This window comes from Thalassophryne amazonica, chromosome 19 (assembly GCF_902500255.1).
Source record: "Thalassophryne amazonica chromosome 19, fThaAma1.1, whole genome shotgun sequence".
Classification (NCBI taxonomy): Eukaryota; Metazoa; Chordata; class Actinopteri; order Batrachoidiformes; family Batrachoididae; genus Thalassophryne; species Thalassophryne amazonica.
Window position 1 is genome coordinate 59,588,188 of NC_047121.1, and position 15,045 is coordinate 59,603,232.

General features: G+C 41.8%; 1 protein-coding gene across 1 annotated transcript in view; it reads right to left on the minus strand.

Moving 5' to 3' along the window:
- Positions 1 to 6,927: 6,927 nt before the first annotated feature.
- Positions 6,928 to 15,045, minus strand: part of tpo (thyroid peroxidase) — a 41,321-nt gene continuing 33,203 nt past the window's right edge. Inside the window, exons 7-11 of the mRNA XM_034195128.1 lie at positions 11,501 to 11,759; positions 8,855 to 9,025; positions 7,466 to 7,703; positions 7,145 to 7,356; positions 6,928 to 6,966 (exon numbers count right to left, since the gene is read on the minus strand). Coding sequence (XP_034051019.1) covers positions 6,965 to 6,966; positions 7,145 to 7,356; positions 7,466 to 7,703; positions 8,855 to 9,025; positions 11,501 to 11,759 — 882 coding nt within the window. The 3' untranslated portion in view covers positions 6,928 to 6,964. The remainder of the gene's footprint in view (positions 6,967 to 7,144; positions 7,357 to 7,465; positions 7,704 to 8,854; positions 9,026 to 11,500; positions 11,760 to 15,045) is intronic.

Below are 15,045 nucleotides of genomic sequence, written 5' to 3' on the forward strand. Positions count from 1 at the left end.
ATCTTTATTAGTTGGCTATGTACCACAGGCTTTTAAGGTGGCAGTAATTAAACCATTACTTAAAAAGCCATCACTTGTCAGGAAAGATGACTTTAAGCTTGCTTTCAGCTTGTTTTCATCTTGGAATATAATATGTGCCATGGGATTAATATACATGCTGTTGGATTAAACTGCACAGTGTTTGGTACCTTATAGAAGTAAGTGAGGTCATACCGGACTTTTCCATTATAAATGGGGAGGCCCACGGAATGAACTCAGTGGTGAAGACGAAGGAATATGTCTAAGAATGATTCTAACATGACAAGTATGATCAAATGAAGTATTAATGTGTTAAAATATAAGAGTTGATTAGAAAAAGTATGTTACAAATAAGTGAAATTAATGATTATACGAGTTGTTTTTCATAAAGAGTGCAGAGTCAGAGAAAAAAGAGGAAGTGAAGATGATGTCGCAAGCAGGGCAAGAAAAGCTGATGTTAAACAACTGATCAAATGATTAAGATGTTGGTAAAATATGAAATGAATAATAAGGAATGAAAATGTTTGTATATGATCATATGAATTGTTTTTATGTGAAAGAGAGTTGTAATGAAATGATTGAATATGATTGATGTGATTCTAAAGAAATGATTTAAAAGAATGAATTCTCAGAAAAGCTGAAGTGTTAGCAGAAAAGAGGAACTTGAGAAATAAGTTACTGGTAAAAGCTGCGGAGATTTCCAGTAAGTGGAAGGAGAAGGGAGGAGGTTTTGAGTCAACAGCGTCCCCATGGTAACCAAGATCATCTGAGGACAACAAGAGTCAAGCACATATATAAACTGTGAAACACCAGAAAATGGGGTTATTCTTCCAGGGAGAGGTGCTGTTGCCACTTCTCCCCTGCTACGAGGAAATCACAAGACTTGACCATCTTGTGAGCATCAATTGGAATCGTGGAGTGAGAGGATTGGAGCCATAAAGATCATTTGAGAGAGTTTTCAACTCCCACTCAGGCCGTCCAGTCACGGAGTAGCAGAACATTGGAGAATAATCACTGGCCTTAAGTCTGAGTGGGGAATGTTCAACGATTTCTCTCTCAAGGAACATCACAGCATACCAGAATGGATTAGATCAACTTTTGGTTGATTGAAGAAGGAATAAACTCTTATGTGGATTAACTTCCTGAAGGATTACAACATCACACAAGGATCGTGATCAGCTAACGATTAATAGCTGATGAAGAGGAAATCAAATTCATCGAGCTGGGGACCCTAACCTCAAAAACCTCCTTCCCTCACTCCTAGAAAAATTGTTAAGAAGTCAATCCAGTCCCAGTCAAAGTAAGATCAGACAGAATTATTGAATTAAAAACAAAAATCTCTGCCAATCATTATTCTGATTATACTTGAATTACTGTTGTGAAATTATCACCATATAATCTATGTTAATTATGTTATTGGCACTTGCAAAACCTGCAATAAATTTCCAAGCATGCAGTTAAAGTGTTAAGCCTCGGACATTGGATTATTGATGCTTCTTAAGGTGTAAAAGTTAAAGTTTATTGGGTGTACAACATCAAAAAAGGCTCTAAAAGGTTAGTCTGTTTTTTTAATGAAAATAACACATCCTGGGGACTCGCTGTACGAGTCACTAAATTCAAAATCTAGCAACATTCCAAGAGCCCTGATCCATAAGAGGAGAGCTGCCATTAACGGGCGTGGCCGGTTCGTATCCTGGTTCCTGAGAAGGCTATTCGACTGGGGTGCGAGATCAGCTTCAGCGGGGTGGACGTCCGGATGGAGGCAGTGAGCAGCTAGACGAATCTCCTCGCCACCAGCTTGAACAGCCTTTGTGCAGCCCTGCCGGGTAATACCCGTGGAGACACGAAGGTTGGACCCCAGAGACGGAGAGCTGGTTTTGTACACAAACACACTCATCGGAGGGTGCGCGTGTGCCGTGTATCTAAAAAAGCGGGATCTGACACACTTGACCCAGCTACCTTAGCTAATTATAGGCCAATCTCCAACCTTCCTTTTCTCTCAAAAATTCTTGAAAGGGTAGCTGTAAAACAGCTAACTGATCATCTGCAGAGGAATGGTCTATTTGAAGAGTTTCAGTCAGGTTTCAGAATTCATCATAGTACAGAAACAGCATTAGTGAAGGTTACAAATGATCTTCTTTCGGCCTCAGACAGTGGACTTATCTCTGTGCTCGTCCTGTTAGACCTCAGTGCAGCTTTTGATACTGTTGACCATAAAATTTTATTACAGAGATTAGAGCATGCCATAGGTATTAAAGGCACTGCACTGCAGTGGTTTGAATCATATTTATCTAATAGATTACAATTTGTTCATGTAAATGGGGAGTCTTCTTCACGGACTAAGGTTAATTATGGAGTTCCACAAGGTTCTGTGCTAGGACCGATTTTATTCACTTTATACATGCTTCCCTTAGGCAGTATTATTAGAAAGCATTGCTTAAATTTTCATTGTTACGCAGATGATACCCAGCTTTATCTATCCATGAAGCCAGAGGACACACACCAATTAGTTAAACTGCAGGAATGTCTTTCAGACATAAAGACATGGATGACCTCTAATTTCCTGCTTTTAAGTTCAGATAAAACTGAAGTTATTGTACTTGGCCCCACAAATCTTAGAAACATGGTGTCTATCCAGATCCTTACTCTGGATGGCATTACCCTGACCAGTAATACTGTGAGAAATCTTGGAGTCATTTTTGATCAGGATATGTCCTTCGATGTGCATATTAAGCAAATATGTAGGACTGCTTTTTTGCATTTGCGCAATATCTCTAAAATTAGAAAGGTCTTGTCTCAGAGTGACGCTGAAAAACTAATTCATGCATTTATTTCTTCTAGGCTGGACTATTGTAATTCATTATTATCAGGTTGTCCTAAAAGTTCCCTGAAAATCCTTCAGTTAATTCAAAATGCTGCAGCTAGAGTACTGACAGGGACTAGAAGGAGAGAGCATATTTCACCCATATTGGCTTCCCTTCATTGGCTTCCTGTTAATTCCAGAATATAATTTAAAATTCTTCTTCTTACTTATAAGGTTTTGAATAATCAGGTCCCATCTTATCTTAGGGACCTCATAGTACCATATCACCCCAATAGAGCTCTTCGCTCTCAGACTGCAGGCTTACTTGTAGTTCCTCGGGTTTCTAAGAGTAGAATGGGAGGCAGAGCCTTCAGCTTTCAGGCTCCTCTCCTGTGGAACCAGCTCCCAATTCGGATTAGGGAGACAAACACCCTCTCTGCTTTTAAGATTAAGCTTAAAACTTTCCTTTTTGAAAAAGCTTATATACTCAACAAAAATATAAATGCAACACTTTTGGTTTTGCTCCCATTTTGTATGAGATGAACTCAAAGATCTAAAACCTTTTCCACATACACAATATCACCATTTCCCTCAAATATTGTTCACAAACCAGTCTAAATCTGTGATAGTGAGCACTTCTCCTTTGCTGAGATAATCCATCCCACCTCACAGGTGTGCCATATCAAGATGCTGATTAGACACCATGATTAGTGCACAGGTGTGCCTTAGACTGTCCACAATAAAAGGCCACTCTGAAAGGTACAGTTTGTTTTATTGGGGGGGGGATACCAGTCAGTATCTGGTGTGACCACCATTTGCCTCATGCAGTGCAACACATCTCCTTCGCATCATCCATGAAGAGAACACCTCTCCAACGTGCCAAATGCCAGCGAATGTGAGCATTTGCCCACTCAAGTCGGTTACGACGACGAACTGGAGTCAGGTCATGACCCCGATGAGGACGACGAGCATGCAGATGAGCTTCCCTGAGACAGTTTCTGACAGTTTGTGCAGAAATTCTTTGGTTATGCAAACCGATTGTTTCAGCAGCTGTCCGAGTGGCTGGTCTCAGACGATCTTGGAGGTGAACATGCTGGATGTGGAGGTCCTGGGCTGGTGTGGTTACATGTGGTCTGCGGTTGTGAGGCTGGTTGGATGTACTGCCAAATTCTCTGAAACGCCTTTGGAGACGGCTTATGGTAGAGAAATGAACATTCAATACACGAGCAATAGCTCTGGTTGACATTCCTGCTGTCAGCATGCCAATTGCACGCTCCCTCAAATCTTGCGACATCTGTGGCATTGTGCTGTGTGATAAAACTGCATCTTTCAGAGTGGCCTTTTATTGTGGGCAGTCTAAGGTACACCTGTGCACTAATCATGGTGTCTAATCAGCATCTTGGTATGGCACACCTGTGAGATGGGATGGATTATCTCAGCAAAGGAGAAGTGCTCACTATCATAGATTTAGACTGGTTTGTGAACAATATTTGAGGGAAATGGTGATATTGTGTATGTGGAAAAAGTTTTAGAGCTTTGAGTTCATCTCATACAAAATGGGAGCAAAACCAAAAGTGTTGCGTTTATATCCCTTAGTTATGCTGCTATAGACTTAGACTGCTGGGGGGTTTCCCATGATGCACCCAGTGTTTCTTTTTATTCACCTCTTTTTGCTCTGTATGCACCACTCTGCTTTTAGTCATTGGTGATTGATCTCTGCTCTCTTCCACAGCATGTCTTTTTCCTGATTCTCTCCCCTCAGCCCCAACCAGTCCCAGCAGAAGACTGCCCCTCCCTGAGCCTGGTTCTGCTGGAGGTTTCTTCCTGTTAAAAGGGAGTTTTCCTTCCCACTGTCGCCAAGTGCTTGCTCATAGGGGGTCGTTTTGACCATTGGGGTTTTTCTGTAATTATTGTATGTCTTTTGCCTTACAATATAAAGCGACTTGGGGCGACTGTTTGTTGTGATTTGGTGCTATATAAATAAAATTGATTTGATTTGAACATTTTGCACTTTTTGTGACAATATCACAAACCAATAGATGAATGCATATTTCGTGCTGCTGAACCACAACATGCTGTGAGACTGGGTTGTTGCAAGATAGCCTCACAATGTTTCAATTATTTTCTTTATTATAATTTAAAATATGGGCAGCACGGTGGCTTAGTGGTTAGCACTGTTGCCTCACAGCGAGAAGGTTGCGGGTTCAATTCCCGTGGCCTTTCTGTGTGGAGTTTGCATGTTCTCCCTGTGTTTGCGTGGGTTTCCTCTGGGTGCTCCGGTTTCCTCCCACATCCAAAAACATGCGGGTGTCCTGGGTGTACCCCGCCTCACGCTCTATGAGTGCTGGGATAGGCTCCGTGACCCTTAATTGGACTAAGCAGTAGAAGATGAATGAAAGAACGAATTTAAAATATTGTCTTTTTTCAAGGTTCCTCAAAGTGTTTTTTTTTTTTATTTTAACTTTTATGGGGAATCCAATGTTATAATAGGAAACAATTGTAGATTGTGTTACAGATACACTTTGTGAACACAAAATAAATTGCAATAACTGAATAATATTTACATAAAATAATATAATAACTAATTAATATGATAGTAATGGGACAATACTAATTTCATATCAATAATAATATGATAATGACTTCACAGTCTTGGTCCTCAAATATATACAGTTATAACAATTTTGAGGATCACCAATCTCGTGTTGCTGATGCATAATTACAGACATATTTCCAAGTACCTCTGCAATGACTATTTACGAATAATAACATGGCATTTTAAAAGACTATGACCATTTATAATTCATTCTCCCTTTGAAGACAAATTGCCGTAATCCTTTTATGTTTGATGCACCAAATCTGCTAGACCCCTTAAATTAAAGCTAAAAGTCTACACTACAAGAACATCATGACTGTTTCAATTCAGCATCATTGTAGTCATGTACACCGTGGCACTGTTCCAAAAACGGTGCCACCATCTAACTACTTATGGGCCTAACTGTATGCCATCAATCACTGTGCCGTGAGAGTATGATTCTATGATCTGCACTCTGAAAGTGGAGGGCTCGATTGATTGAATGACTGACTGTAATTCCGATGAATGTGCGGCACAACAAAGGGTCACCTACCTGTATATACAAGGTCTGTTAGAAAAGTATCAGACCTTTTTATTTTTTTAAAAAACCTGATGGATTTGAATCATGTGTGCTTGCATGAGCAAACCTTGAACCTTCGTGTGCATGCGTGAACTTTTTCACGCCTGTCGATTGCGTCATTTCCTGGTAAGCAGCCTTTGTGTGGGACTTGTGTAGTGCGCTCTGCAGATTTTCATTTCAAGGAAAAAGACGGAACGACTGTAGCAGGGCTGCATCAAATTTTGCCAGAAACTGGGCGACAGCCAGGTGGAAACCATTCGGATGATTCAGACGGCTTTCGGTGACGATGCTTTGGGCATCACACAGATTAAGGAGCGGTACAACCGGTTTAAAGACGTCCGCACAATGGTGGAGAGCGAGCTGCGCTCCGGACGGCCATCAACATGCTGAAATAACCAGATCATTTCCAAAGTGAACGCTGTGGTGATGCGGGACCGTCGTGTGACTATCCGAGAAATTGCGGAAGAGGCGGACATCAGCACTTTTTCGGTACATTCCACTGTGACAGAACATTTGGCCATGAAAAGATTGGTGGTGAAAATCATGCTGCTGCTGACGGTGGTGCAAAAGCGCCTCCGTGTTGGAAGTCTCACAGGACATGCTGTGACATGCCCACCTCTTCCACAATTTCTCGGATAGTCACACGACTGAAAAGTCACCGAAAGCCGTCTGAATCATCTGAATGGTTTCCACCTGGCTGTCGCCCAGTTTCTGGCAAAATTTGATGCGGCGCTGCTCCAGTCGTTCCGTCTTTTTCCTTGAAATGAAAATCCGCAGAGCACACAGCACACGTTCCACACAAAGGCTGCTTACCAGAAAATGATGCAGTTGACAGGCGTGAAAAAGTTCATGCATGCGCACGAAGGTTCAAGGTTTGCTCATGCAAGCACACGTGATTCAAATCAGTCAGGTTTTTGAAAAAATAAAAAGGTCCGATACTTTTCTAACAGAACTCGTATTGTGAGGTCTTATCACTCTTCTGTGTCCCCTCACCAGCAAGTACAGCAGCTCACCTTAATCTGAAATCACGGTGAACAGTAGTATAAAATGAAACCCTCATTCTTTATCTTTCTTGGGTGGTCCGAGTGTGAAGAAAGGTTTCTCGTTATCCTGTAGGTAAATGACAAAATATCACTGTAGAATGTTTTCCCCAACATTTAATTGAGCCAACCTGTACTCTTCTTCTCTTTCCAAGCCGCCAAATGCATTGATGGTATACGATCACAAGGGACATAATCAGAAGGGTATTGCCCGAATATGAAGGAATCACGAAGGACTTCCTTTATACCGCTGTTGTCGCAAATGATGCGAGAAACAGATGTCTTTAAAAGCTCGGCCTTCTGTTGCTGGGAGAACATGCCTTCACCCTCCCACCAAAACCTGAAAGGAATTTCCATAAAGACAAAAATTTGTATTCTGAATTCCTATGCCATTGCAGAATGACATCCATAATACATACGTACAATAGAGTGCAAAAACATTAATGCACCTATCACCCTGCCGGAGAGCTTTCATCTGCTTTGCAATAAGACAGCTGAAGAGGGGACCAGTTCTTGAACCTGGTGTCAAGTTTTCAGCAAGTCCTCCGAGCCATATGTCGATATTATCAGGATGCTTGTACATGTTCAGGATCTTTTCTGCAACATTGCGGTCACTTGCGACATCTATGAAATCTTCTAATGTCTTAATTCTCTTCAATCCGCAAAATACTCTCCAATCATTGTATCCTGTAAAAGAATTGGAAATATGAATTAATTGATGCAAACTTTCTGAGCATATCTCAACGAACTAATCTTTCTGTTTTCTCTGAGACACTCAGAAAGGATATTTCCTCAGTACACTATGAAATCATCTCAGAAATTCTTATGACCAGCAAATGTACCCAAAGGTGTAAACATGCACGGTTGTGTCAGGCGGTAGTGACTAACACAAGGTTCTCATAAACTGATATACATAAGTTATCTTCCTCTGGATATATTAACATGGCCGCGTCTGCCTGGGCAGTTGCCATCTATGAATACAAGGCAGTTCTGTAGTGGGGTGGCTGTGGTGAAGTGTGGCAACAATGCATGCTCCCACACTTGACCTTGATATCTCTTTATGTCCTTTTTTTTAAATTTCCTTTTTGAATTAATGAAATATCATTGTGTCTGGAATAATATGATATTAACACACATTTTGAGTCTCCATCTGCAGTGCAAGAAAGACAAGAAGTTAACAGATGCCTCAGTCAAAAGTAGTACTACAGATGTTTCGGCTCTGAAGGTTGTACTGTGAACTTGTCTCACTAGCCATGTGGCCATGGATTTATGCTTTATGAATATTTTATTGTTTTTGACTCTGTATATTGTTTGTTTTTAGCCTTTGCTCTGTAGCACTTTGAGATTCTACGGAATGTAAAGTGTGTTACAAATAAAATGTATTATTATTATTATTGTGGATGTCTCATCCATCCTCTATGAGACATGGGCCAGAATTGTGTCTCTTGCACATCCCCCCAAACTCAACAAAATCAGAGGGAGGGGATGCAAGGGACCCCTGTCTGGCCCACTGCCTACTAGTCTTGCAGCAAAGATTCCCATTTAACAAAAGTAAGAGTTGAGCTGTCTTTATCCAATGGCGTTCTCCAAAGTTTCATCCACCATGTGTATGTGATGTGACTTTGTTAGGTTTTGTCCTTCAATGAATGTCCCAAGTCTTCTCTGTCGTAGATTAGTTTGTTTATTTGCATGTTTTTTTTCACCTAATGCACTGAGACATGGCTTTTTTCCAAGAGCGTAAAGTCCTCATGAATTAATAAATAAAGGATCTCTTCCACGAAAGAGGAAGGAAAAATGCAAATTTTAAGGGTACGCTAAAGTCTACATTTCAGTCTGACCAGGAAGTCCATGATCGCGTCCTCTCTGTAGGTTCAGAGCAGCAAGGTCCATCTGTTGCGATATATTAAGGACAACCAGCCTCTCTGTCAGCTCCTCGGCCATCAGTGTGTCTGCATGAACAGTTGGTGCTGGTGTTCCGATCACACCTCGGAGGATTGGTTCAATTCCACCTACAAAGAAACACAGAGGGTCACACATATTTGCAGTTCAATTACTTGGGGCCCGTTCACACTATGACATGAAGCATCTGACACTTTGATTCTCAAAAATCTCTGTGAAACATTGGGGAAGGCAGGGCTCCAAATTCCTGTCTTCAATGCAGGTCGATGTAGCTCAATTGAGGGTAACGTTGTACTGATAGAACTCAACGTTTGGCAACAGTTCACTAACTTACTATAGGACATAGCTCAGCTTTTGTCATCAAAGGGAGGCCGTATTGGTAGCACTCTCCATGGAGCACTAACGTAGCTGATCATCGACTCAGTGTTTGTGATGTCAAGTGATATAGCCTCTATAAACGCGAAGTAACTCTGCAATTGTGTCACTTGCTACAGGTGCGTCTTTGAGACAGGTTCTACATCTATATACATAAAGGGCTACGTCTGTCTGTCTGTCTGTCTGGGATAAACTCCCAAACTATAATATGTAGCCCTAAAAACTACATATATTCTGAATCCTCATGACATGGGGAACAAACTGATACCATTTTTTAAAAAGTTGAACTGAAAATTACCCCCCAAAACAGCCATTTATGTAAGACTATACAGTTTTGGACCATGTGCGATAAACTCAAAAACTATCATATGTAGCCCTAAAAACTATATATATTCTGAATTATGACATGGGGAACAAACTGGTACCATTTTTTTTTAAAGGTGAACTGAAAATTACCCCCAAAATAGCCGGCTGTGGGTATGACCAGGCCGATTCAAATTTCCAGCCCTGTACATGTGTTGGCCATCTCTGTTTATTTAATCCCTTTCTACAGCACACTCAGCACAGCACAGCCACAGCACACTCAGCAAAACAACAACATGCTTAGGCTGAGGCTGTGGGTATGACCAGGCAGATTCAAATTTCCAGCCCTGTATATGTGTTGGCCATCTCTGTTTATTTAATCCCTTTCTTCAGCTACTTTATGTTCTCAGCTGTTAAGCACTTGACTGTCCTGTACAACCCAGTTTGCCTTCCTGTCTGAATACATTCATTTTATATTTGTAAAATTGCAATGTAAAAACAGTGAAGTACACCACTACCTCAATTTTGATTCACTGATATTTACATTTACTGTTACCTACCTTTTTTGTGTAATTTTGTTATAAATTTGATTGCAAAACAAAGTCTGCATGAAGGACTTCAAATGTGTTTGTCTTTTAACCAAGTATTTCTACTTAGCTTGGGGAGTCATCTCTTATAGTTCTGCTGGACAAACTTTAGCCCATTAACTATTATATTGATAAGACATCAGCATTACAAAAACAAATGTTGGACAATTGTTTGGATTAAAATGATTGGCATTTGGCTTATGTCTAAAACAGGTTAACCTGGGCAGCGCCAGGTACCCCAGCTAGTAGTCTTCCATATTTCTTCCTATTTCTTCATGTCCAAGGGATCCAGAGGAGGTGGTGCATCCTGTCAAACCTCTGACATTTGCCACCGGAGGCAAACAGAGCAGTAATGGTATACTAGAGGAGGTGACATAGCAGCAGCAGAGCTCAACTCTTGCCGGTGTTTTAGCATGAACATTGAAGACTATAAGCATGTTGAAAATTTTTCCAGGACCACGATGAACAACAGCGTTGCCTGACCTTGGTGCTGGTCGACTTTAATCAACTGACAGGCAACATTCCTACCGGGCAGCACTGATTAACCCAAACCTTGACAAGGTCCAATCAGGATAGAGCAACATTTAAACTCTATACTTCATGGATGTTTTATGGTCCCAGATGAAGCAGTTTGATTGATGGTAAAATTTAAATATTGGTATTATAGTGCACACACACAAACACATACACACAATAGTAACCAAAAAAAAAAAAAAAAGCAAACATACATACTGACAAATATATATTGCAAAACTCACCTGGTGGGGGGGGGGGGGGGGGGGGTGGTATCCAGGGGGGGAAGATAAACTGATACATTTGCTTTCTTACACATCAAAAGACATGCAGGTTAGGTGGATTGGAAACTTTTAAAAAATTGTCCGTAGGTGTGCATGTGTTTGTCTACATGTGGCCCTGTGACAGACTGGAGTCCTGTCTAGGGTGAACACCATCTCACACCCTATGACTGCTGGGATAGGCTCCAGCCCCTCACAACCCAGTCTTGGTTAAGCAGTTCAAGATGTGTGTGTATGTTGGTATCTGATGATCAAAGTGTATGTGGTCTATAAAATGTGTCAGGTTTTTTCTCTAAACAATTTTCTTGGATTGTGATTCTCATTTTAAGGTTCTTTAATGTACAGTGGAGCAAACATGTCCTCTAACAGGTCTATTCGGTGGGTCAGCCATAGAAATCACATGAATGGCCCTGAACAAATGATAATGTAAATTCAGATCTCCATTGCTCCAGCTGACCTCAGCAGAACATTATTATTTATAGTTTTCAATTAATTGTGTGATGTGTTCACTGTGCACACAGCTGACCTTCTTTCACGATTCTCCAAGGACAGAAAAAAGTGTTATGCAGCCTCAGGTGGGGAAATTGCTCATGTTCCTGGAAGCTCTCATTGAGTCTCCGGAGTATTGGTGAGACAGTAGCGTGGCCGAACCGGAATGCTGCAGTGGCAAACACATTGGAAGCAGAAGGATCTGTAGTTGGATCGTATCCCTTATAGGGTCCAATGTAACGCTGGAAGGATTCCAGGCCAATAATTTTTGGAACATAGTCTCTCATGGTTATAATCTGGGGCAGAAACACAGGAAAAATAAAATTTTAGATAGAAACGGAAAAAAATACAATAAAACACCCATTATAACAAGGACTGCAAGCAGTCATATACGGGCCCTCGTTCCGCACAACCGCCTACCGAGGCCAGCGCGTTCCCTTGTGATCAGATGTGGGCATGTGCATACAGGAACAACCACTCATCACACAGTTCAAATTTCAAGCAAATCACACAATGCATGAAGGAGTTATGACATGTTGATAGTTCATCCACTAGGGGGCGCTCAGTGTACAAACAGGGGCAAGTTGTGGTAAGGGGCTGACCCTCATTACACACGTGAAGTTTCAAGTCAGTCAGGTAAAGCACGAAGGAGTTATGAGCAGCTGATTGTTTATCCACTAGGGGGCACTCAGAGCACAAACAGGGGGGCCAGATGTGTTCAGGGGCCAACTGTCATCACACATGTGAAGTTTCATGTCAATCAGGCAAAGCATGAAGGAGTTATCATGACTTGATGTTCCATGGCGACGGGTCAAAATGGCGGCACCATAGCGGCCACACCCTTCGACATAGAGAAAAGCTTTCAACAAATTTTGATCATTATCGTCTCTGGATGCTGTGAAAGAAATTTGAAGTGCATTGGCCAAAATGCCCCGCCCATGGGTCCCACCCCTATGAATTTTAAGAGGTTGTCGTGCTTGACGTGTATCAATTTTCATGATGATATGACAAAATTAAAGCCGTCAAAAGGAAGAACGGAATTTCATGGAGAAGGGTCGATATTCGGCACGCCGCCACACAGACGCCGTTACTCATAACTTCACGGCGATCACCACCTATGTTCAGGAACTTGTTCTGCATGTTTTAGAAGTGGAATGAAGTTGATTGGGTTAACTATGTGACATCAGGACCTGTTAAAATAAAAAAGGATATTTCCTTTTACCACCGGGGGGGGTGCTATGGTGGAGGTGGAAAGTTAATATATGTAGATGTTCAGGGCAGAGCCCTCATCATGTCCAGCAAGTTTGAAGGATCCACGATTAAGTATGTGGGCGTGACAGCCGTTCGAAGTGAAACGGCGTGCTCCAAAAAGCTTGCCAAAGTTTGACAAACCCTAGCAGCCATGCCTTTTGACCTAATTACATTCTTTTGATAACTTTTGATCAGCAACGTGTCATGATGACGTGTACCAAATTTGAAGATGATTGGATGAAATCCCCAGGACGGGTTCGTTCAAATGTAAGTAGTGAAAATAGCCAAAAAAGGCAAAAATTACAAAAATGAAAAATGAAACTTAAAATCAAAATGGCCGACTTCCTGTCGACATTTCACCATGACAGTAATAGACTTTTTTGTGCGTCCTTGCATTGTAAATATGTGTACCGAATTTCGTGAGGCTACGACGAAAAAACCCCTATCTGGAGTGTTTTTTGAAAACTTCTAGGGGGTGCTATTTCGCGATTTCGCTGTGACCATGTGCGTGACCCCCAAAATATCAAAATTCGGATCCGACCGGACAACTTTGCAAAGTCTGGTGAGTTTTTGAGCATGGGAAAAGGCCAAAATTTGGATTTTATTTCGTGCAGAATAATTACTAGGACTGCAAGCAGTCATATGCGGGCCCTCGTTCCACACAACCGCCTACCCAGGGCAGTGCATCCGCTTGTGACCAGATGTGGGCATGTGCGTACAGGGGCAACCACTCATCACACAGTTAAAATTTCAAGCAAATCACACAATGCATGAAGGAGTTATGACATGTTGATGGTTCATCCACTAGGGGGCACTCAGTGTACAAACAGAGGGGTCAGGTGTGTTCAGGGGCCAACCGTCATCGTCAAAGCATGAAGGAGTTATCATGACTTGATGTTCCATGGCGACGGGTCAAAATGGCGGCACCATAGCGGCCACACCCTTCAACATAGAGAAAAGCTTTCGATACCTTTTTGTCAGTATCATCTCTGGATGCTGTGAAAGCAATTTGAAGTGCATTGGACAAAATCCCAAGGAGGAGTTCGTTCAAGTACAACGTGTGGAAATCACGCCAAAATGACAAAAGCACGTCACACATGTGTACCAATTTTCATCTCCCTCCTCCATAAAAACCCCTATGGGGAGGGGTTTTTGAAAGTTTCAAGAGGGCGCTATTGAGGCATTTTGCCCCGCCCATGGGTGTCGCCCCGATGAATTGTAAGAGGTTGTCATGCTCGACCTGTGTATCAATTTTCATGATGATATAACAAAATTAAAGCCGTCAAAAGGAAGAACGTAATTTCATGGCGAAGGGGCGATATTCGGCATGCCACCACACGGATGTTGTTACTCATAACTTCACGTCGATCATCGCCTACATTCACCAACTTGTTCTGTATGTTTTAGAAGTGGAATGAAGTTGATTGGGTTAACTATGTGACATCATGACCTGTTTAAGTATAATGTTCCATGGAGAAGGATCAAAATGGCGGCGCCACAGCAGCCACACCCTTCGACATAGAGAAAAGCTTTCGATAACTTTTGATCACTATCATCTCTGGATGCTGTGAAAGAAATTTGAAGTGCATTGGACAAAATCCCCAGGAGGAGTTCGTTCAAATCCCAGGTGTGGAAATCACACCAAAATGACAAGAAAATTCAAAATGGCCGACTTCCTGTTTGGAATAGACCCATGGTGCAAGAGACTTTTTTGTATGTCTATGCAAGTCACACGTGTGCCAATTTTCATGTCCCTACTCCAAAAAACCCCTATGGGGAGGGGTTTTTGAAAGATTCACATGGGCGCTATTGAGGCATTTTGCCCCGCCCATGGGCGATGACCCTATGATTTGTAAGAGGTTTTCTTGCTTGACCTGTGCATCAATTTTCATGATGATATGACAAAATTAAAGCCGTCAAAAGGAAGAACGAAATTTCATGGCAAAGGGGCAATATTCGGCATGCCGCCACACGGACGCCGAATACTCATAACTTCACGGCATTCATTGCCTATGTTCACCAACTTGTTCTGCATGTTTTAAAAGTGGAATGAAGTTGATTGGTTTAACTATGTGACATCAGGACCTGTTAAAGTAAAAATAGGACATTTCCTGTTACCGCCGGGGGCGCTATGGCGCAGGTGGGATGTTAATATATACACATGTTCAGGGCGGAGCCCTCATCATGTCCAGCAAGTTTGACGGATCTACGATTAAGTATGTGGGCGTGACAGCCGTAAGAAGTGAAAAGGCGTGCTCCAAAAAGCTTGCCAAAGTTTGACGAACCCGAGCAGCCACGCCATTTGAACTAATTACATTCTTTTGATAACTT